This window comes from Mustela erminea, chromosome 11 (assembly GCF_009829155.1).
Source record: "Mustela erminea isolate mMusErm1 chromosome 11, mMusErm1.Pri, whole genome shotgun sequence".
Classification (NCBI taxonomy): Eukaryota; Metazoa; Chordata; class Mammalia; order Carnivora; family Mustelidae; genus Mustela; species Mustela erminea.
In genome coordinates, this window is record NC_045624.1 from 43,959,486 (window position 1) to 43,983,113 (window position 23,628).

A 23,628-nucleotide genomic window follows, 5' to 3' on the forward strand; every position below is an offset into this window, starting at 1 on the left:
AGTAATAGTAGTAGTTTACATACTTCCATGGTTATAACAGAAGAGGGGGAAAGAGACAACAGCTGATTTCTAAAACGTGAAAGCGGAATAAAGATGTTCTAATCACAGGGTGCCTGGGTGGCTCAGTTGTTAAGTGGCTATCGTAGGCTCAGGTCATGATCCAAGGGTCCTGGGATTGAGTACCACATCAGGCTCCCTGTTCAGCGGAGAGCCTGCTTCTCTCCCTCCCATTCCCCATGCTTGTGTTCCCTCTCTAACTCACTCTCTGTCAAACAAATAAATAAAATCCTTTAAAAAAAAAAAAAAAAAGATGCTCTAATCTCAAGGAATAAAAAGGCAATTTTTCTAAAGGCTAAATGAACTGTGTAAGAAATGGTAATGTTTGTTCACACCATGAATGGTAAAAAATTACCACCCAGGGGTGCCTGGGTGGCTCAAAGGGTTAAGCCTCTGCCTTCAGCCTGGGTCATGATCTCAGGGTCCTGGAATTGAGCCCCGCATTGGGCTCTCTGCTCACATTGGGCTCTCTCCTCGGCGGGGAGCCTGCTTCTTCCTCTCTCTGCCTACTTGTGATCTCTGTAAAATAAATTAAAAAAATCGTTAAAAAAAAATTACCACCCATTTTCAGAGTTTATAAAGCAAACTGTAAAGGTGTCTCCTCAGGACACCTGGCTGGCTAAGTCGGTAGAACATGTGACTCTTTATCTCCGGGTCATAAGTTCTAACCCCACAATAGGCACAGAGCCTACTTTAAAGAAAAAAAAAAAAAAAAAGGTGTCCATTACTCAGATTGCATTTATGTGGTTCTCAGTATACAAAAGACTGAGAAAACAACAAAACAGTAACATAGTACCCTGGTGTGAACTCTGAGTACTTCAAAAGTATCCTCTGTTTGCTTTCTAACAATGAAACATCCATTCCACTATCAGGGAACCCTACAACTAATAGAAGCCACCATGCCATACAGCACACAAATCAAACGCATCTGTAGTGCTCACGGATACTGACGGCACAGATGTATGCTTCCTAGAGATGCTGAGTCAGTGCTCTGCCTCTGCTCCCTTTCTAGGCACCTCAAGGATTCCACCCACCCTTCACTCAGAAGCATGGGTGTTTGTTTTCTTAAGAGTTAAAAACACTTAGGCACCAAAGTCAAGGTCTTATCCTGTTTTTCTCTTTAAAGAAAAACATGTCTTCTCTAAGTTATTTGCTTTGCCAAATCTCTAGAAGAGTCAACATTACAAGAGAACTGGCACTTTACCTCTTTTAGTCTCTTAAAAAGTTGGCAAATGACTATACTTGTCATCTGTTTATTTCTGAAACAGACTGTGCTTAGCACTCTTCTACCTCAGCATGATACATTATTTTATAGTTTCATGAGTGCTCTAGATGCCCAGAAAAATAAAGTATATACTGTAAAAATGCAATGGTACTATTGAGCCCTAACAATTAAAACTAAGTTTTACCATTTTTTTTTAAAGATTTTATTTATTTATTTGACAGACAGAGATCACAAGTAGGCAGAGAGGCAGGCAGAGAGAGAGAGAGGAGGAAGCAGGCTCCCCGCTGAGCAGAGAGCCCGATGTGGGGCTCGATCCCAGGACCCTGAGACCATGACCTAAGCCGAAAGCAGAGGCTTTAACCCACTGAGCCACCCATGCGCCCCAAGTTTTACCATTTTTAAAATTAAATGGAAACAAAACAAAAATTAAATGAAACAACTATCTTAGTTTAAAACATGTGCTTTTTTATCTTTAAGTTAATAAAGGCTGCCAGTTCTATTTTTCCTAGAATTAAAGAACCATTATACTATTCCACATTCCTTTATTTAAGATGAGATACTTGGGCCTTTCAACCAGAACGGTCATCTTCCAGTAATTCACCAAAATGACCGACACAAAGGGAAAGAAGAGAGGCACCAGCTCTATTCTCTAGGCCTTTCAAAAACACGGAGTTGTTCCTTTGGCCACATATATGCAAATCTACAAGAAAGGTGATATTGTGGACATGAATGGAATTGGCACTGTTCAAAACAAAATGCCCCACAAATGTTACCACGGCAACACTGGAAGAGTCTACAGTGTTACCCAGCATGCTGTTGGCATTGTAGACAAAAAAGGGCAAGATTCTTGCCAAGAGAATTAATGTAAGTATTGGATACATATTTTTTTCTTTCTAGGTAGGCTCCATGCAATACGGGGCTTGAACTCAAGACTCTGAGATCTAGACAGGAGCCAAAATCAAGAGTCAGATGCTTAACTGAGGGAGCCACCAGGTGCTCCTATGTACCAAACATATTAAGCACTCAAAGAGCTGAGATAGCTTCCTAAAGCATGTGAAGGAAAATTATCAGAAAAAGGAAGCCAAAGAGAAAGGTACTTTGGTTCAGCTGAAGCGCTAGTCTGCTCCACCCAGAGAAGCACACACTGTAAGAACCAATGGAAAGAAGCCTGAGCTGCTGGAACCCATTCCCTACAAATTCATGGCAGTGTAAGTGTAAAAAAATTAAAAGACCTCAAGACTGTAAACAAAACAAAAAACAAAAAAGAAAAAGACAGTTGAGGTACTTGGATTACTAAAAAAACAAACAGATGGTGTGTATTTTAATTTAAATAGAGAATTTTTTTAGGGGTGCCTTGCTGGCTTAGTTAGCAAAGCATGTGACTCAATCTCAGGTTCTTGAGTTTCTCTCTGTATCTCAAATAAATTTTTAAAAACAAAAGACTATTATATGGAAGAACAAGATATTTTGCTGGTATCAGTATTAACTACATAAAAGACTTCATTATCCTGTTTTTATACTTTAAAACTACTGAAACTTTACATAAACATACATGTTCATTAACATGAAACTATATACACAGCCAGTTAAAAGTCTATAGAAGACTTTGCAAAGCCATGCTCTTTTTAAAATTATTTCTTCCAGAAAGGAAAAATCTTTAACTATATATGAAGAGTGAAATTGAGGAACTCTACTAGTAAATATTCATCTCCATTCACCTCAAATGTATCTGAGAATATATAGCCTTATTATAAGGATTTGACATTCTTTGAAATATCATTATTTGCAGATCTACAACTCACAAATCAGAAATGTCATCAGATATGGAAATAATGAATTTGTGTTTCAGAAAAATAAAGTGCCATTTATTTCCAGTAATACCAGATTACTTTTGTAGTGCTACTTTATGTAAAACTTGGTAAAGATAGCTTCAAATGTATTTACTAATTATGAGGTCTTACTCAAAAGTAAAAAATAGTTTAGAAGGACCTGAAACATATTTTACTCTCTAGGATCCTTTCACATTACAGAAATCTAGAACTCCTATATTATTCTAGGTTCCAAATAAAATAAACACTTTGGTCATATAGCACAAATGTGTATAACTATATGGAAAAAACCCCAACTTTCATAAACGTAAACCTGATAAGAAAAACAAAAAACAAAAAAACAAGCACTTAAATTTTAAAGTAAAATGTTTTATTTGTAATATCCCCAAACTGGGAACAACTCACACGTGCTTTAATAGGAGAAAGGGTCAAGGATGCCATACAAATACAATATTATACACAGAAATTACTGACAAAATCAACATGGATCAATCTTAGACATAACACTGAATGAAGCAAATCAGACACAAGAGACACAAATCTATGGTGACATAGGTCAGAAGAGTGGTAACCTTCAGGCAAGTCATGACCAGGAGGAGGTGCCTGCATATTTCTGAAGTGCTGGAATTGTCTCTTGATGTGGAGGGTGATTACACATATGTGTGTACGTAAAAATCAATCAAACTGCACCCAGAAGTTGTGTGTACTTTACTGTTGATAAATTATACCTTAGAAAATCAAATACTGCTAAACCTCAATTTACTTATCTATAAAAGAAGGCTAATGAAACCTTGGTGCATTGAGAGGAATAAATGGGATAATGAACAAATATCTAATAGTACTCAGTATATAGCAAACATTCCATAAGTGGCAGCTAATACTATTGCTAACAATATTTTTATAGAAGAGCAACGATAAATTGCATGGTCACTAAACCTTGTATTGCTATAAATTCTTACTAGTTTTTTGAAGTCATTCATGAAGGTAGGAATTATATTTAGGGCACACTTTATGGAATTTAGAATTGTTGCTACAACTTGATTACAAAGAGTGGAGAAAATCACTACAGTTAATGGAAATTTATGCTTCCAGTTATACTAGCATCCAAGAGATGTCTGGGTTTTTGTATTAAGCTATAGTTTTTATATTTCTGAAGATACCATGCTTATTTAACATAATACATAAAGAGCAGACATTAAAAAAGAGCCATTGTTTCTTTGAGCTATTCTTTTTCTCAATTATACGCTTTTAATGCTCAAAATTCAAAGACTGCAAATGGAGAATTTTTGCTAAGTCCTAGCTTTGCACAAGTAGGAGTTTAAATGAAGAAAATCGTATGAATAATAGTTTTTGAAATAGCTTTTTTAAAGCTTTTATTCATTTGAGAGAAAAAGGAGCACAAGCATGAGGAGGAAGAAAGAGACACCCTGCTGATCAGGGAGCCTGATGCGGGACTTGATCCCAGGACCCTGAGATCATAACCTGAGCCGAAGGCAGAAGTTTAACCCACTCAGCCATCCAGGCACCTGTGTAATAGCCCTTTCAAAAGTATTGAAGGTGGGACGCCTGGGTGGCTCACTTGGTTAAGCAGCTGCCTTCGGCTCAGGTCATGATCCCAGCGTCTTGGGATCGCTCCTTGCTCCGCAGGGAGCCTGCTTCTCCCTCTGACTCTGCCTTCCACTCTGTTTGCCTATGCTCGCTCTCGCTCGCTCTCTCTCTGACAAATAAATAAATAAAATCTTTAAAAAAAAAAAAAAAGTATTGAAGGATGCAGAATGGGGCACCTGGGTGGCTCAGTGGGTTTAAAGTGTCTGCCTTCAGCTCAGGTCATGATCCTAGAGACCTGGGATTGAGCCCCACATCAGGCTCTCTGCTCGGCAGGGAGCTTGCTTTCTCTGCTTCTCTCTGCCTGCCTCACTGCCTACTTGTGATCTCTGCCAAATAAATAAAATCTTAAAAAAAAAGATGCAGAATTTTGTGTTTTTTTACAAGAAGAAAAGTTGAAAAAAAAACCTTTTTATTTTTAGAGATTTTTTTTTAAGTTTTTTTAAAATTTTTTATTTTTTATAAACATATATTTTTATCCCCAGGGGTACAGGTCTGTGAATCACCAGGTTTACACACTTCACAGCACTCACCAAAGCACATACCCTCCCCAATGTCCATAATCCCACCCCCTTCTCCCAAAGCCCCTCCCCCCAGCAACCCTCAGTTTGTTTTTTATTTTTAGAGATTTATTTATTTATTTTAATATAAGACGGGCTTTCTTTCTTTATTTTTTTTTTAAGATTTTATTTATTTATTTGACAGAGATCACAAGTAGGCAGAGAGGCAGGCAGGCAGAGAGAGAGGGGAGGAAGCAGGCTCCCTGCTGAGCAGAGAGCCTGATGCAGGGCTCGATTCCAGGACCCTGGGATCATGACCTGAGCCGAAGGCAGAGGCTTTAACCCACTGAGCCACCCAGGTGCCCCTAGAGATTTATTTTTAAGTAATCTCTACGCCAGCATGGGGCTCGAACTCACAACCCCAAGATCAAGAGCTGCATGCTCTGTAGACTGAGCCAGCCCTAAAAAATAACGTTTAAGTATTTAGATTTAAGTTTTTACTAAAAAGTATAAAAGGCTAAGATCTTAAGTGTACAGATTTCATTGATTTTGATGATTTATACAGCTACGGGCAACTACTCCATCAAGACACAGAATTATTATCTCAGGAAGTTCCTGTGTTCAGACGACTATCAAGAAACACGAGTTCTGCCTATTCAATTGAAGCATATGTTTCTGAATGTAGGCTCTTATGATGGGTATTTAGCAAATGTTTTATTTCACTTTATAGTAATGTAAGTGAAGGGGAATCTTAGCAATCACCTATTTAGAACGCTCATTTTATAGACAAAGAAACTGAAGTCCATAAACATCAGGCAACTTGCCCTAGGTTACACATCTAGTAACCATTAGGGCCAAGCTAAAACTCGGGAATCTTAATTACCAGAAACACTTTTCTATTATTCAAACAGAGTGTTAAAAGAGAATCTACCAGAGCTGAAAGTACAAAGGAATATTAGAAATATTATATACAAAGCTCCTCTACAATGGAAGAGATAGTACAAGGATTTGTATAAAGCATGGTAGAATGACAGAAACTGGTCTTCTTCTTCTTCTTTTTAAAGATCTCTTTATTTATATCGAGGTGTGGGAGAGCAGAGGGAGAGGGAAACAGTCTTAAGCAGACTCGGGGCTGAGCGTGGAGCCCATGGTGGGGGGCTCAATCTCAGGACTTTGGTTCATGACCTGAGCAGAAACCCTGTTAGCTGCTTAACCAACTGAGCCACCCATGTGCCCTGATACCACTTTATTGGATGAAAGGAAAAAAATAGAGCACCGCTTATCTGTAGGTTATTGAAAATATATACAAAGATGATATCACAGTTTCAAAAACTATTTTCTTGCAGGAAAAAAATTAATTAGAAACTTCCTAACAAAAGATTTAAATAAATTTATTTTAATGAACTCCACCTTAACAATCTTTCATATGTAATTTTATTTTTTAACATTTTTTATTATTTTTTTTTTAAAGATTTTATTCATTTGACACAGAGAGAGAGATGACAAGGCAGAGAGGCAGGCAGAGAGAGAGGAGGAAGCAGGCTCCCTGCTGAGCAGAGCACCCGATGTGGGGCTCAATCCCAGGACCCTGAGATCACGACCTGAGCAGAAGGCAGAGGCTTTAACCCACTGAGCCACCCAAGCACCCCTATTTTTTAAAAGATTTTCTATTTATTTATTTGGTAGACAGAGATCACAAGTAGGCAGAGAGGCAGGCAGAGAGAGAGAAGGGGAAGCAGGCTCCCTGTGGGAACCCAGTGCAGGGCTCAATCTCAGGACCCTGAGATCATGACCTGAGCTGAAGGCAGAGGCTTAACACCCTGAGCCACCCAGGCGCCCCTAACATTTTTACACTGAACTTTCACATGGTAAAAAAGATTTCAACTTGTGGTAGTGCGCTAACCGCATCAGAGTCTAACAAATTACTAATTATCACCAGTGAAAGCACGGAGGCAGGAACAGGTTTCATTAACAACCCTGCAGTCATTTCCTCATATATAAATACTTAATATGCACTGCGACAATGAGCATCAATTGGATGAAGAAACTGTAAATGCAGAAAACCATATCTGAAATCTAACCCAAACATAGTTTATTCAGAAGTCAGACTTCTGACAATTACCTAGACCACTGTCAAGAACCAGAACTAAGCAAGAAAAGCAACTAACCAACTATCATAAAACAAGAAGAAGGCTTTAGGTCTTCTTTAAAACCTATGATTAAGTCATTTTATTTCAAACACAGTTCTAATATATTTAGAAGGTGTGGTTTCCCAGTCTATGGAAGAAAAAAAGCAACAAGTAAGAAAGCAGGGGGGTTAAGCTGAAAACTGCAACTCCATGTTTGGGTCAACACCAAGAGTGCCTGCTAACTTCTCAGTCATCATGCTCTCTATCAAAAGCCCAGCAGGAGTCAGAGGCATATGCTAAACATGTTAAAATAAACTGGGAATGCCACAGTATAAGAAACATTTGTTATGAAGGCAGAATCATCCAGACTAACTTATAACTTAAATTGTGTTCAGCATGTTCTGCTTCAAAATCTGTTTTACCAAGATCTCCATGAAAAAAAGATGGCTTAAAATGAAATCTCCATATTCAGGCAAAAAGGAGCAATGATTCCACCACAAGGATGTTCTCTGTAGCATTATTCAAAATAGCAAAAAATGTGGAGTACCACCTGTGTTTCTAAAAAGGAGAAAAATTTAAAATTTCCACAAAATACATTTAGCTACTTTAAAATGCTATAATTCAATATTTACTAATATGAAAGATACTAATGGCACAGTTACATAACAAGGCAGGTCACAGAACTTGATTACAGCATAATGTTTTTAGAAAAAGTTATATAGGGACGCCTGGGTGGCTCAGTTGGTTAAGCAGCTGCCTTCGGCTCGGGTCATGATCCCAGCGTCCTGGGATCGAGTCCCACATCGGGCTCCTTGCTCGGCAGGGAGCCTGCTTCTCCCTCTGCCTCTGCCTGCCATTCTGTCTGCCTGTGCTCGCTCTCTCCCCCTCTCTCTCTGATAAATAAATAAAATCTTAAAAAAAAAAAAAAAAGTCATATATATTTGTAAGGGAAAAAAAAGGAGACACAGTCACCAAGGTCTTAAGAGCAGATTTCTTTAGAATTCAGGACTTTAAGTGTTAGTTTTCTTTTCTTTTTTTCCTCATGTTTTCTCACTTCTTTATTGGTGAGTACATATTATTTCTAATCATAAGAAATGTTTTTTTTTAAACTGGAATGCTTTAAAAATTGCCCAAAATATCAATTTAAATTAAAAATTTAATATCCTCTAAAAATATCCCAAGAACAAATCACGCTTTTAACCTGATGGTATCTTAACCAAAGAGCATAATAGGGCCAGTCTTTCTCAAAATTATGAAGACTCCTCTTTCTCTATGTCTTCATCTTCCTCTTGTAGTGCCCATCCCCAGTAGACCAGAGCCCTTCTGTAGACTTCCTTCATCTAGCAAAAATCCATGCTCCTCAAAGGATGTGAATCACATTATACCATAAGGAAGGTTATTCACAAAACATAAGCATTTTACTAGGGAATCAAAGCCTTAAGCCAAAGAAATTTGGGCCCTATCAGGCAGGCACTTTCTAGCTACCTGGGAGGAATTATAAGAAAACAGAAGAATCTTCCACTTATTTCTAAACTTCCATAACACAGGTTGACACCCATCCTGGTTAGCTATGATGTCAAGGCCTAAAAGAAACTAGTCCACTGCTAAGGTTCCAACCCTGCAAAATCATAGATTTTCATAATTTTGGTATGTAAGAGCATGACTAAAATCAGACAAAAACCTCTACCAAACTAATCAAGTCCAAGAAATGAAAATGCCAGTAGAGGCTAGAAAATGAAATCTGGTTTCAGGACAGTTTCTCTGAGTAACTAAAAAGATCTTTAGATTAATTATTCCTTCTCTAACTTCTAACTCCCCAAAAGTCTGTTCTTTCTGTTCCAAAGGGCTTCTTTCCAACAAGAATCACAAACAATACTCCAGTGCTTCAGCATGGTCACCACAGGATTCCATCAACAGCAGGTGCAAAAACTGCATGCTTGTTGGGCATCCATTTGTCACCAAAACCTCAATGGGTCAGGGCTTGGCATATCACCCTAACATAAACCAACCCCCCTCCCCCAGTTTCCTCAATCCAGCCCTGAATCTGCAGTGTAACATTCTGTTACTCATGGAGATTTTCCTATGGTCAGCCCACCCAGACCAAGAGGAAAGTGTCCTTTTCTCTTCCCTTATTCAGTTGCTTTATTCACCTTGGAACTAGTATAAACATGAGTTCTAGTTCTTTCACAGTTCTATTTTTTAAAGAAGTATAACCAGGTAAATCAGGTTATTCAAGAATTTAAAACAGCTAGCCATGGGGTTCCTGGGTGGCTCAGTGGGTTAAAGCCTCTGCTTTCAGCTCAGGTCATGATCTCAGGGTCCTGGGATCGAGTCCCGCATCGGGCTCTCTGCTCAGCAGGAAGCCTGCTTCTTCCTCTCTCTCTCTCTGCCTGCCTCTCAGCCTACTTGTGATCTCTGTCAAATAAATAAATAAAAATCTATAAAAAAACTAGCTAGCTATGTATGTATACAAAACTATGAACTCTATCAGAACAGTGGTAAAAAAATCAAGTAATAATTCCAACTTTTTATGGTACCACTTTGAAAAATAACGATTCCCTATTCATGTCGGTATTTTAAAAAGTTCCAATCCAGGGTGCCTGGCTGGCTCAGTCCATTAAGTATTCAACCCTTGATTTCGGCTTAGAACATGATTTCAGGGTTGTGCGATCAAGCCCTGGGTCAGGCTCTGTGCTTGGCATGGAGTATGCTTGAGATTCTCTTTCTCCTTCTCCCTCAGGCCTTCCCTCTCTTTAAAAAAAAAAAAAAAAAAAAAAAAAAAGGTTCTAATTTATTTTTGAAAGAACCTAAAAGTTTGATATTTATTTGATTATTTTGCCAAAAGTCATGCTAATCTGACAAATACATTTTTCATATTTACCACCACAAATAAGGAACAAAAGTCTGGAACACATAATCTGTAACAAACTACTACAGATAAGGTGTCCATAAATTACACCACAAGTTTTTGTTCTCTTATTATCCCCCCCCACCAGGTATTGCAGGTGAGCTTTTAAGGAAGACAAGTCCTTTAAAAAAAAAAAAAAAAAAAGGAGGGGGTAAGAAGAGTCCTTTGCCAAATGAGAAATTAAAAATAAAAAAAAAAGTTCAGCAAAAGAGTTGGAATGGATAAATCGTTCAAAACTATTTTAAATGTCAGGTTAGTACTTTCACTTAAAATGATCTAAATGCTAAGTATATCAATAAACCAGAATAATCATCACTAGAAACTAACCTGTTAACCTACAGAAGAAATCACTCCCACAAATCTAGGTGAAAAAATGATCAAGTGATAAACTTAGATGTTCATTTTAACTTAAAGAATTTTTCATTCAGATACATCTGAAGAGGGGAGCCTGGGTGGCTCAGTTGGTTAAGCACCTGCCTGAGGCTCAGGTCATGATCCCAGGGTTCTGGGTTCAAGTCCATATCGGGCTATCCACTCAACAGAGAGCCTGGTTCTCCCTCTTCCTCCTGCTCCCCCAGCTTGTGCTCTCTCTCTCCCTCTTTCTGTCAAATAAATAAATGAAATCTTAAAAAAAAAAAAAACATCTGAAGACCTGAAAGGCGGAAAAATGCAGGAAACAAGATGAATGATCATCTTCTATGTCTAGTTTGGGGATCTTCAACACAACTCTATTAGAAGATGCCTTTAACCTTGTGAAACTACCCGACTTCCTTATCACATCACTACTGAGCACCTTTATAACAGAAGCATCTACGAAGATTTAGTACATCCTCCCATGTTAAGTTATCATGCTTATTAACCCAGCAGACTGCTGAAAGGCATTATTTTTAAACAAAGTTTTACTTCAGTGCACTTCAATGTAAAAATTACTATCCACAACTGAGTATGGGAATTTTCACCATGAATAATCTCCATGCAATAATCACCATGAAAGAAGTGATCAACAAGACCAACAGCATTCTGAATACTTGGAAGAGTAGTCTAACAAAGCACACTTACACAGCCTAAAATAATCTGAAGTCAGAATCACAATTCAATGAGCCATGCACTTTAAATCCTTTACACCTGTAGTAAAATCTTAAACTGGAGAATAAAGTGGTTGATTAACCCATCCTGGGAGAAATCTTACGTTAATAGAGCCTCTGAAAAACTTGATATGTTGATTAAAGAAACAGCAGTCTCTAGAACATTCTAAGAATGCATGTAATGCCCTCACTTTCCAAAACAATTGGATTTTGAAGGATTAAGAAAGCAGAGTTGTAGGACATCTAAAACGACAATGAGGGGCTCAGTCAGAAGAGCATTTGACTTTTTTTGTTTGTTTGTTTTTTAGATTTTATTTGACAGAGAGAGAGACATCACAAGTAGGCAGAGAGACAGGGAGAGAGAGAGGGGGAAGCAGGCTCCCTGTCGAGCAGGGACCCATCCCAGGACCCTATGATGATGACCTGAGCTGAAGGCAGAGGCTTATTAACTCACTGAGCCACCCAGGCGCCCCAGCATTTGACTCTTGATCTCAGGGTTCAGAGTTCAAGTCCCATGTTGAGTGTAGAGATTCCAAACAAAAACAAAAAACCTTAAAAAATAAAAAAAAGACACTGATGTGCAGAAGTGAGGAAAATCCTCAAGAACAAATATAACATATACTTGGAAATTTTAGTACACTTTTTTTTTAATAATACTTTTCCATCTGGCAAAATCAATAATGTTCTCAATATTTTATAAAAATAAGACAAAAGGAAGGGCAATCAAAAAATGAAAAAATATAGCTGAACTAGATTCCTATCTTTTCCAATACTATTACACATCTATTGGACAAATTAGGTCTCTGGCAAAAGTTTCATTGTTTTTGACTGAACTGACCTGTCAGTTCTGTTGTCTGAGTGGACTGTGTTACCATTCCCTACACCCAACCTGGCTATACCACAGAGGGTTTCCAATGAAGGTTTTTTAGATTATACACTCACCCAACCTTAACTCTCTTTAGAGTCCAGAAATCATCTTGTCACCTATCCAACAAATCTTCATTAGAGGAATAAAAGAAAATTAACAGAAGATTACTAGTAAGCCAAAATTTTCCTGAGAACTAGAGAAAGTTCTACTAAAATGTGTGACTCTTGTAAAAGCTAGAGAATACTCAGTATAAATCTAAAAATCACCTTTTTACTCACAGTGCATTTTGACTTTGACTACATATAGCAAATTCTTATTTGATTTGCAAAATAAAGTTCTTAGGTTTTCATTTTCTGCTATAAGAGATGTAAGTGTAATTTTTAAGAGCTGCATTCTTTCAGTCAGCAGTAAGAAAATAACCTATTGGGAATGCAAACTGGCACGGTCACTGAAAACAGTATAGCGCTTCCTCAAAAAATTAAAAATAGAACTACCATATGATTTAGTAATCACATCACTGGGTATTTACCCAAAGAACACAAAAACACTAATTTGACAAGTATTTGTACACCTATGTTAATTGCAGCATTACAACAACCAAATTATGGAAGCAATATTGATAGATGAACGGGAAGAAAATGTGGTACATACATACATACGTATATACATAATGTGGTACATATGTATGTGGTACATACATATGTGGTACATACATAATGGAATACTATTTAGCAATAAAAAAGAATGAAATTGTGCCATTTGCAAAAATGGATGGAGCTAAGTATATAATGATAATAAGTGAAATCATACTGAGAAAAACAAATACTATAAGATTTCACTCATTGTGGAATTTTTTTTTAAAGATTTTACTTATTTATTTGACAGACAGAGATCACAAGTAGGCAGAGAGGCAGGCAGAAAGAGAGAGAGGAGGAAGCAGGCTCCCCACTGAGCAGAGAGCACGATGCCCGGCTCGATCCCAGGACCCTGAGACCATGACCTGAGCCGAAAGGAGAGGCTTTAACCCACTGGGCCACCCAGGCGTCCCTCATATGTGTAATTTAAGAAACAAAACAAAGGGGAAAAAAAGACAAAACAAGAAAGAGACTCTATTGTAGAGAACAAACTGATGGTTACCAAAGTGGAGGTGGGTGGGTGGGTAGGTGGATAAAATAGGTGACGGGGATTTCACTATATTGTAAATCTGAAACTAATATAACACTGTGTATTAATTATACCAGAGTTAAAATTTAAAACTTTAAAGAAAAGTAAAGAGAAGAACCTATGCTAGATTTCTCATCTTTCAGTGCACTGTGGCAGACTCCTTTATATTTTCTTCCACTCTATCAGCAACCCAGATGAACAGACACTACTCTACTCAACAAGTATATTTATTAAAAAATCATTGCCCTGGTCTTTGTGAAGTATCATGTGCATTACAAAAAAAAAATACAAGCATATATTTTTCCTTTTTCCTTTCTACTAAGCGCTTACAACCTAAAAGTGCTATTAGAAGAGATAAAATTGATTACAAAGACTAGGGACATCTGGGTTTCAGTGTTATGGCTGAGTCTCTCCTTAACCCAAATTTCCTTAGGCTCCTCAGAACTCTCTTCTTAAATAGGGCCTCACTTGGGCTTCCTTGTTCTCTGCATTCTCTAATTTTAGAATGAATCCTTTTAGCTAGGTATAGCTAGAAACACCCTTTACTCCTGATACTGGAATTTCCCATCCACTGACCCTCCAACTCTACTCTTTGGCCATAAATATCTCCTTTTCCTCGTATTCAGAGTTGAGCTAAGAGCCCAGTGTGGGACTCCATTTCAGGGGTCTACTAGAATCATGACCTGAGCAGAAGGCAGACACTTAGCCGACTGAGCCACCCAGGTGTCCCAGTTCTATACTGAGGTCTCTTTTCCCCTATTAAAAAAGCTCTCCTGAATAAAATGTTTTTATTGCTTTAACTATTGTCCAGTTCTGGTTCTTCTGACAGAACCAAACTAGCTAAGTGTTCTTAAGTTGCTTAACGTTTTTGGGTTTCAGTTTACTCATCTGTAAATTGAAGGGAGATGAGAGTAGAATGAACTCTAGGGACCCATGCCAGCTCTAAAATTCTCATGAAGAAATCTGGTAGAGGAAAATGAGGTACAGCAAAACTAAGCGATTTGGACTTGCTCGAGGTCATGGGAGCTGTGAGGCCAGAACATCATGCAGGTCTCCCGATTCCCAGAACAGTGTTCATTTAATAAAACCAGCAGTCTTTACCTCAATGCTGAAACCAAAAGCCTAACAAATCCAGTGAAATGCCATGGCGTCCAGCAGTGCTACTTCAGCTGAAAGTGCCTCCTTCATTTTACAATCTGTTGTTCAGTTTTCTTTAATCTCTAAGCAACACCACATTTGTTTCCTAAAATCATTTTTCTTTCTGGGAATATAAGCAATATATTGACAATAAAACTGTATAAAACATAATCCTGAAATTAGATGACAGCAAAATATAAAAGATTTTATTCTCTCTCTTACCAATATTTCCTTCCTGTTTTTTAGATTTTATTTATATGAGAAAGAGAGAGAGAGCATGGGGCAGGAGGGTCAGAGGGAGAAGCCAGCTCCCTGCTGAGCAGGGACCTTCAGTGAACCCAATTTGGGACTTGATTCTGGGACTGGGACTGGATCCTGGGACTCCAGGATCATAACCTGAGCTGAAGGCAGTCGCTTAACCAACTCAGCCACCCAAGTGCCCCTTTCTTCTTTTTTTTAAAAGTCCCAGTTTGGTTTGGAAGTGGGCCCCTACTTCTTTATCCTAAAAGACTCCTAAATGCCATACAGCTCAGCAGAATGAACACACTGATGGCAGAAGCAATTCTACATCTGACTCCAGGACTGTTCTGCAGTGTGACATCAGCAAGATCAATTTACTTCCTCCAAGTTTCAGTTACTTCACCCATATCCAAAGTGAGTTATAAAATGATAATTAAGATCAAAGATGTGAAGTTTTAAAGTACGAAACATCTTTAAGAAACAAAAAGAAATAAACAAGGAAAAAAATAATCAAACCCCAAAGAAGAAAAAACAAAAAACAAAAAACAAAAGCCCAGGCTCTTACCTACAGAAAACAAACTGGTGGCTATCAGAGGGAATGTGGGTGGGGGGATGGGTGAAACAGGTGAGGGGGATTAAGAACACACCTATGTTGGTGAGCACTGAGTAATGTAGAGAATTGTGGAAATCACTGTATTGGACACCTAAAACTAATATAACACTACATTAATCAAATTAAAAATTTTAAAAGTATTAAAAATCTAATGAACATGGTGTTTGCATGCCAAGATACAATCTCAAATACCCACTCTCTTCTAAATATAAGGCCATGTTTTAAAAACATATACTCTACTGCTGCTACTTGGAATTTTTTTTAACACCGCACTAAATAATGCCACTTTCTCCTCGGTGTCTTTCTATGCCATTTTCCCCTGAGAGACAAGGAACAAAATACCATACTACAAAGTTAAGCAACGGTTAGAATACATACAATCACAAACATCTATTCACTCCACTTTCCTGTTACCATCCTCTAACGAATTTAAATTTTGCCAGCAAAAATCTTCTAAAATGTTTTGTTTTCTGTGAAACGCAAGAAATGAAATGCTACATTACCTAGCAGTGGCAGTCAGTATTTTTAACACATTTCAATTTCCTGTTCGCTAGCACATTATGACATCATTGCCTTCCAGCGTTTGGGCTCATGAAATAATTCCGTTTCTGTTTTGTTCTTCTACCTCCAATGTATATACTGCAAACGTCCCATTGTTCCCGTTCACTATTTCAGTGAAGAAGCGTGATAAAAATGACTTTGTATTTGCACACTCCTCTGCCCGGTAAATATACCATCTCTTATCGCAACTGAACTGGAAAGGTCAATTTCTCACCAAAAGGCAAGATTTGGACGAGATCAAATAGCAAAACCAAGGCCCAGTGGGAAGGGGGGGAGGAGTCAATACACCACCCAAACAGGACGGATTCTAGGGCTTCCACAGATAAACAAAGGAAGTGGATTTTCCCACGACGCCGCCTGTGCTTCAACCAACCCTAAACATTTGTGTGGAAGCCCACTGAGCTCATTACCTTGAAAACGAAGCCCAAGTGCTGAATCTTGTAAAGGCTCCCATTATAGGTGGACACCCGGAAAGTCAATGGAGGCTCAGATGAATGAGGAACTGAGTGGGGCTGACCTTCGATTCATCCTCCCACTCCACCAAGGAGCCTGAACACCTACCAACCCAACAATACCAACACAGAACTCCTCCGCTGCTCAAAACAATGTCGGGGGCCAGAGAAAGAAGGGAGTGTGGAGAATGCGCCTCAGGTGCGCCGACTGCGAGGAGCAGGTGTGAAGTTCAGAAGGGCCGAGGGCGCTTAAGGCAGCACCAAACCGAGCTGAGGGGAGCGAGCACCAGCTGCGCGCGACCGCACGAACGGCCGGGGGCGGATTCGAACCCCCCTCCTCACCTGGCAGCCCTTCTTGTGATGAAAGCCGACCACCACGATGTGCAGTACGGGCCCCCGGGGGGCGCCATCGCCTCCCCGCCCGGCCTTCTCCATGGGCGGCCGCCGCGGGCCCGCAAGCCGCCGACTTCAACCGCCAAGGGCGGCGGGCCCGGCGAACCCCGCGGTCCCCAGGAAGACGGCGAGCGGCGGGTTTCAGGTGTCAGCGAGGGCGCCGCATGAGGGCCGCCCAGGCGGCCCGGAGGAGGCCGAGGCTCCCGCAGCTCCGTGCCGCCCTCCAGGGCCGCTGCCGCGCTATCCTCATCCGCTTCCGCTGCTTCCGGGCTGTCACCTGATGCGGCGGCCGCCGCCGGCGACGAGGGGCGGGGCAGGCCCCGGAGGGAAACTGACGGGGCGGGGCCTGGGTGTGGGGCGGGGCCCGAGAGGGGAGCGCTTGGGCGGGGGCGGGACCTGCGGGGCCACAGGGCATCTCTGTCTCCTCCCTTTTCCGTGCGACCTTAACACGCTTTTCTCAACCCTTTGCCCTCTCTTTTTCCTCCTTAAAATCTCCTCCCCTTCCGTCCACTTTCTTTAGCTTTCCTCCTTTTTTAACGTCTTTTCTTCTTATTCACTCTCTTATCCAATTTCTTCATTCATTTCCTTCGCCTCTCCGGCTTCGGTAACAGGGAGTCATATTGATGGGGCTCTGTAACTGCGTATTCAACCTTTAAATTACTTGCTTCTCCAGGTTTTTTTCTTTTGCTTCGTTCTGGATTTTTTTTTTTTTTCTTATTTAAGTATTATGTATAGGAGACTGGAAGCGTCTCAAGGGCTGCAGTAAAATGTCCTCGACAATAAAGGAAGTTTACAAGGAGACCTGTAAATGACTGTTCTGATTCCGAAGTTTAAATATATATATATTTTTTTCATTTTATCTTTTTTCTGGCTTTAGTACTCTGGTCAGTAAAAAATATACGTGGTCTGTTGTCACCAGTATATCTAATGTCCTAACTGATTGTACTACATTTTTTAAAAAAATATTTATTTATTTATTTGACAGACAAATCACAAATAGGCAGAGAGGCAGGAAGAGAGAGAGGAGGAAGCCGGCTCCCTGCTAAGCAGAGAGCCCGTGGGGCTCCATCCCAGAACCCCGGGACCATGACCTGAGCCGAAGGCAGAGGCTTTAACCCACTGAGCCACCCAGGTTCCCCTACAACTTTATTTTTAAAGACTAAAGGATAGGAGCTTGCTTCAAATAGAATTCGAGATTACTGCAATAATTGGCTGTGAAGTTTACCATTACCAGTTGCCTCTTAGTTTAGACAACCTTAGCAGGTGTTATTTTACACTCCTGGCCTTGTAATTTAAGGACTTGCATTCTAATTGAAGTATAGCTGAGAAAACCAGTAGGCTTCCTATAAATGAATTTAGCTTCTATGATTCAGCAGGAGTGTGTTAATGCTAATAAAAATACTGTAGAAACCTTTCAAGGTGTTTCTACCATTTCCTTACTATATTAGAGAATTCTTGGTGTTGGTTCAGAACTGCGTGTGAAATTATAGTATTCCCTGCATGCAGAATATCTTTTTTTTTTTTTTAAGATTTTATTTATTTATTTGACAGACAGAGATCACAACTAGGCAGAGAGGCAGGCAGAGAGAGAGGAGGAAGCAGGCTCCCCACTGAGAAGAGCCCAATGGGGGGCTCCATCCCAGGACCCTGAGACCATGACCTGAGCAGAAAGCAGAGGCTTTAACCCACTGAGCCACCCAGGCACCACCCCTGCATGCAGAATATCTTACAGTTCTTTTCCACCTGCTTCAATATTTTCCACAATTGGCATACCCCAAATTAAAGTCTAATAGAACAGTCTTTTTTTTTTTTTTTTTTTTTAAAGATTTAAGAGTAGGGCTTTGGGGTGGCTCAGTCAGTTAAGTATCTGCCTTCTTCTCAGGTCTTAATCCCAAAATCCTGGGATCTAGCCCAGCACCCACTCCCTGCTCAGCAGGGAACTTGCTTCTCCCTCTCCCCCTGCTTGTGCTCTCTCTTTCACTGTCAAGTAAAAATCTCTAAAAGAATTTTATATCGGGACGCCTGGGTGGCTCAGTTGGTTGGGCAGCTGCCTTCGGCTCAGGTCATGATCCCAGCGTCCTGGGATCGAATCCCACATCAGGCTCCTTGCTTGGCAGGGAGCCTGCTTCTCCCTCTGCCTCTGCCTGCCATTCTGTCTGCCTGTGCTCTCTTTCTCCCTCTCTCTGATAAATAAATAAAATCTTTAAAAAAAATTATAAAAGAACTTTATATCTACATTGAATTACTTAATTCATTGTGCAGGAAACTCAGTTACAGCTTTTCTTTTTTTTTTTTTTAAATATTTTATTTATTCATTTGACAGAAAGAGATCACAAGCAGACAGAGAGGAAGGGAAGCAGGCTCCCCACTGAGCAGAGAACCTGATGCGGGGCGTGATCCCAGGACCCTGAGATCATGACCTGAGATGAAGGCCGAGGCTTTAACCCACTGAGCCACCCAGGTGCCCCTCTGTTATAGCTCTATAAAAATCTGTAATGCCTTGCATCCTAGACCTTCCATCTAAGATTAAATCTTATTCATAACTATTATGTTGCTCAAATGCTTGAAAAGTATGTTATCAGGAAAACTGGGAGAGAAAGTAAACAAGGGAATTTCCAGAAAATTTTCCATCTCTAAATATATAGGCTGGTCACTTAACAGTCTAGAATGACAATCTTTACATTGTTTTTGTTTTAAAAACATTTTATTTATTTATTTGAGAAAGAGATAGCAAGAGAGAGCACAAGCAAGAGGTGGGGAGAGGGAGAAGCCGATTCCCCACTGAGCAGGGAGCCTGACATGGGGCTTGATCCATGGGATCATGGCCTGAGCTGAAAAAAGACTCTTAGTTGACTGAGCCACCCAGGTGCCCCTTTCATTGTTTTTTTAAATGAACTGTATTAATATAGAATAAATTCATGAACAAGATATTGTCTTTAAGGACAAATAGCTGTTGAGGAAAAAAAATAGAAATTTCTCCTTATTTTACATGTTGGAAGATTACCAAGATTGTAAATAATTTGAGATAACAGAATATTTTCTGAACTCTAAATTGAAAGGAAGCTTTTGCATGTATTTTTATGATGACATTTACCACCAGAGAAAAAATTAGAAGTGCTTCTCTGAACACATAATAAATTGAAGAGCCTCTTCAAGTTACCTATATTTTATGATGAATTATAGATTCTATTTTATGTCAGCTCTGTAAGTAAAAGCTAAGGGGAGAAAAACCCTGGAGACACAGAGCAATGACATGTTTTCAAGTTCATTAAAAATTCTCCATCTGGGATGCCTGGGTGGCTCAGTTGGTTAAGCAGCTGCCTTCAGCTCAGGTCATGATCCCAGCGTCCTGGGATGGAGTCCCACATCGGGCTCCTTGCTCGGCAGGGAGTCTGCTTCTCCCTCTGCCTTTGCCTGCCATTCTGTCTGCCTGTGTTCATGCGCTCTCTCTCTCTCACAAATAAATAAAAAAATCTTAAAAAAAAATTCTCCATCTGGAACTGGACTGTTGTTTCTTTTTGTATCTTGCCTCAGGAGAGAACGTGATAAAATAAAACCAGTCTGTGCAATCCCCATTAACTCTACTATGTAAATGAACTATATCTCCTTTTTCAGAGTTTAGAGAGACTTACTTCTTTATCAATAGTATTGAAAATTGCTAATGGAAAACAAAGTATTGACTTTCTGAAATTATATTTTTCCTGAATTTTAAAGTCTATTAAGTAGCGAGAGTGCTTTGAATTTGGTCCCTACTCTCATTATGGTGTGGTGAAAATAAAACAAGAATAGAAATAGAAAAGAAAACCAGGAAAAGAAAAGGGCTTTACAAACAAATTTGGCATTACTTAGTCTTTAGAATCTTATGAAGATTAAGGAGAATATTGATGAGGATGAATAAATAGTGAGAATCAATTTAAAGAACATTAGACCCTACAATACACCTGGAACTGTGGTAGGCACAGTGCATCAAAAGAAATTAAAGGGATGCGTTGCTCAGTTGATTAAGCATCCGCCTTTGATTCAGGTCATGATCCCAGGGTCCTTGCTCAGTGGGGAGCCTGTTTCTCCCTCTGCCTGCTGTTCCCCTGCTTGCCCTGCTTGTGTGCTCTCTCTTTCCTCACACAAATAAAATCTTTAAAAAAAATTGTTGCCTCATCTATGTCTGGTTATGAAACAAGATAAATGTGAAAACAGTTAGCAATGTTAGCTTTTGTAGCACCTACTCTAAGCCAACCATCATGTTAATAAGTATTAGGAAATAAAGATAAGCAATAATAGCTTACATTTAACAGATATGCATGGTGTGTCAGTCTGCTAGCCATTTTTCATGGATTATTTCATTTAATCTTCATAACAATCCTAAAGTAGATACTATTATCCTCATTTTTTCCCAGTGCATAAATGGACACTTAGAAAGGTTAAATAACTTGCGGAAGGTCAAATAACTAGAAGGAATTGAAGTAGGGATAGGATTTGAGCCAAAGTCACTTAACTTCAGAACAAATGAATGTAATTGCTGTACTCTACTGCTTACCAAAGTTCTTGACATTGAGGAAATCATGGTCTATGGGGAGGGAGGTAACCCCCTATAAGGATAATTATAGGGGAATACATTGAGAGAATTTTAAGAACTGTTAATATTGTTGTGAAACAATGAGAGAGCTTACCAAGTCTGCAGGTCAGAGAAACTTCACAGACGTGGTAACATTTGAAGAGGTCTTGAAGGATGAGCAGGATTTTACCAGAACTTGGGGCTTGACCATCTGAAATGCAGTAAAGTAAGACTGGACTGGAGTTAAAGGAAAACATTTGGGGAGGGAAGAGTTTTATGCCAAAGTTAGAAGAAGTATGTAAAATTAAAATAAAAATGCAGCAAAATAGGTTTGGTGGTGGGCACATTCCAACTGCACACGCTGTTCCCTCTGCTTGAAAGGCAGCTCTGCCCCCTTTCTGCCTATCCAGTTCTTATAACCCTCCAAGACTAGACATATATCAATTCCTTTGTGAAATTTCCCAAACTGCCTATGTGGGCAAGTTATCTAACCTCTCTGCGCATGAGGAATTCCATTTGAACACCTGTCTCTCACAACAGTCATAAAAATTTTAATTAAGTGTGTCTGTAAGTTTTCAGGCACACAGTAGGTGCTCAGTAAGTATGAAATGCAAACAAACAAACAAAAACACCTCAAAAAAGAGAATTGGTTTGGTGTTTAGAAGTCTGAACCCTAGGAAGTTTAGAACTGAAGGAGCCATCTGTTAGGACTTTTGAATCTTCTTACTGACATTTCCTTAAATCATACCATAAATCTCTAGTTCTCTGGGGTCCCTGAAACTAAGAGGTCTTTTTTCTTTATATGCTAAATTTCATATACCTTGTACATAATGTTTGGTAGTAATCTTTCTCCCCCCATTCATCCTTAAGCTCCTACAAGGGCAGAAGACGTTGTAGTTGTTTTGTACACTGTTTTATACTCAGCAAAAATGCCAAATAGTGTGTAACTAAATGCATATTTGTTCAATCAAAGAATGATGGAGGCATTACAATTATCTGTTGTATGAACGAATGATGCTCTTTCTGGTCTCCTGTTTAGACTCTTCAGCTTTATGTTCCTGGGATACAAATATAAAACATACTTAATGCAAAGACTTTGCTTTCTATTCTTTTTAAAACAGAAGTGCAAGGGCGCCTGTGTGGCTCAAATCACGATCCCAGAGTCCTTGGATGCCCCAAATCCGGCTCCCCGCCTAGCAGGACGCCTGCTTTTCCTTCTCCCACTCCACCTGCTTGTGTTCCCTCTCTCACTGTGTCTCTGTCAAAAAAAAAAAAAAAAAAAAAAAAAAAGGAAAGAAAGAAAGAAAGAAAATCTTTAAAACAAGTGCAAAAGCATGGGTTCCTAAGTGCGAAGACATTAACAGAGAGTGACATCTGCTGGTTGCTTGTAGGCAAGACAGTGAGTGTTGAAAGTGAATACGTAGTCTAATAAATTAGACTCCTAGATATGACAAGGTAAGAATGATAAATAAGGTAGTAGAAATAAAATGTATTTTAAATTTCTACCTTAGAAGAGTTAAAAAAAAATGCTGGTTGTGGGTTTTTAATTCACTGGACTTTTAGAAGAAGCCATAGATTCTTTGTCTCTCCTTCTTTAAGTAGGCTGCACACCTAGCGTGGAGCCCAACCAGGGACTTGAACCCACAACCTGATATCAAGACCTGAGCTGATATCAAGAGTCGAAGGCTTAAGCTACTGAGCCACCCAGGCTCCCCAGGAGTAGATCCTTTCAAAAATGGTTTTTACGGGGCGCCTGGGTGGCTCAGTGGGTTAAGGCCTCTGCCTTCGGCTCAGGTCATGATCTCAGGGTCCTGGGATCGAGCCCCCACATCGGGCTCTCTGCTCTGCGGGGAGCCTGCTTCCTCCTCTCTCTCTGCCTGCCTCTCTGCCTATTTGTGGTCTCTCTCTATCAAATAAATAAATAAAATCTTTAAAAAAATGGTTTTTACAAAAACTGCAACACAATGAATTGGTCGCGGAAAAAATGAATCTGTTTGGTCTGCAGAAAGATCCTGGCTTGAGGTGAGATGCATCTTCATAGGGGGCAATAAGACGACTCAAAGGTCGCTGTGGTTTGCGAAACCTCGGTTACAGGAAGACTTTATTCACAAGGCAGGATATCTTTAACGTCTGTCGGAGCCTGGGGAAAGCGGGTAACTGGCGAGACTACACCTTGTTCAGTGGACAGAAACTCTTCCCGGGAAAGAAGCGGCTGGGCGCGACTCCGCGGACTAGTTGGATCGCACGTTCGGTCTCAGATTGGTCGAGCCTGCCCAGGCTGCGGGAAAGGTGGGGCGGGGGCGTGGAGCG

General features: G+C 39.8%; 1 protein-coding gene and 1 pseudogene across 3 annotated transcripts in view; one reads left to right on the forward strand and one right to left on the reverse strand.

The window, feature by feature from the left end:
• Positions 1–16,835, reverse strand: part of AVL9 (AVL9 cell migration associated) — a 61,926-nt gene extending 45,091 nt beyond the window's left edge. For all 3 annotated transcript variants that reach the window (XR_004277107.1, XR_004277108.1, XM_032306004.1), the window contains exon 1: positions 16,716–16,835. Coding sequence is in view for 1 of the 3 variants with exons in the window: in XM_032306004.1 (XP_032161895.1) it covers positions 16,716–16,808 (93 nt within the window). In the remaining 2 variants the exon portion in view is untranslated. The remainder of the gene's footprint in view (positions 1–16,715) is intronic.
• Positions 1,885–2,565, forward strand: LOC116569637 (annotated as a pseudogene).
• Positions 16,836–23,628: the final 6,793 nt, after the last annotated feature.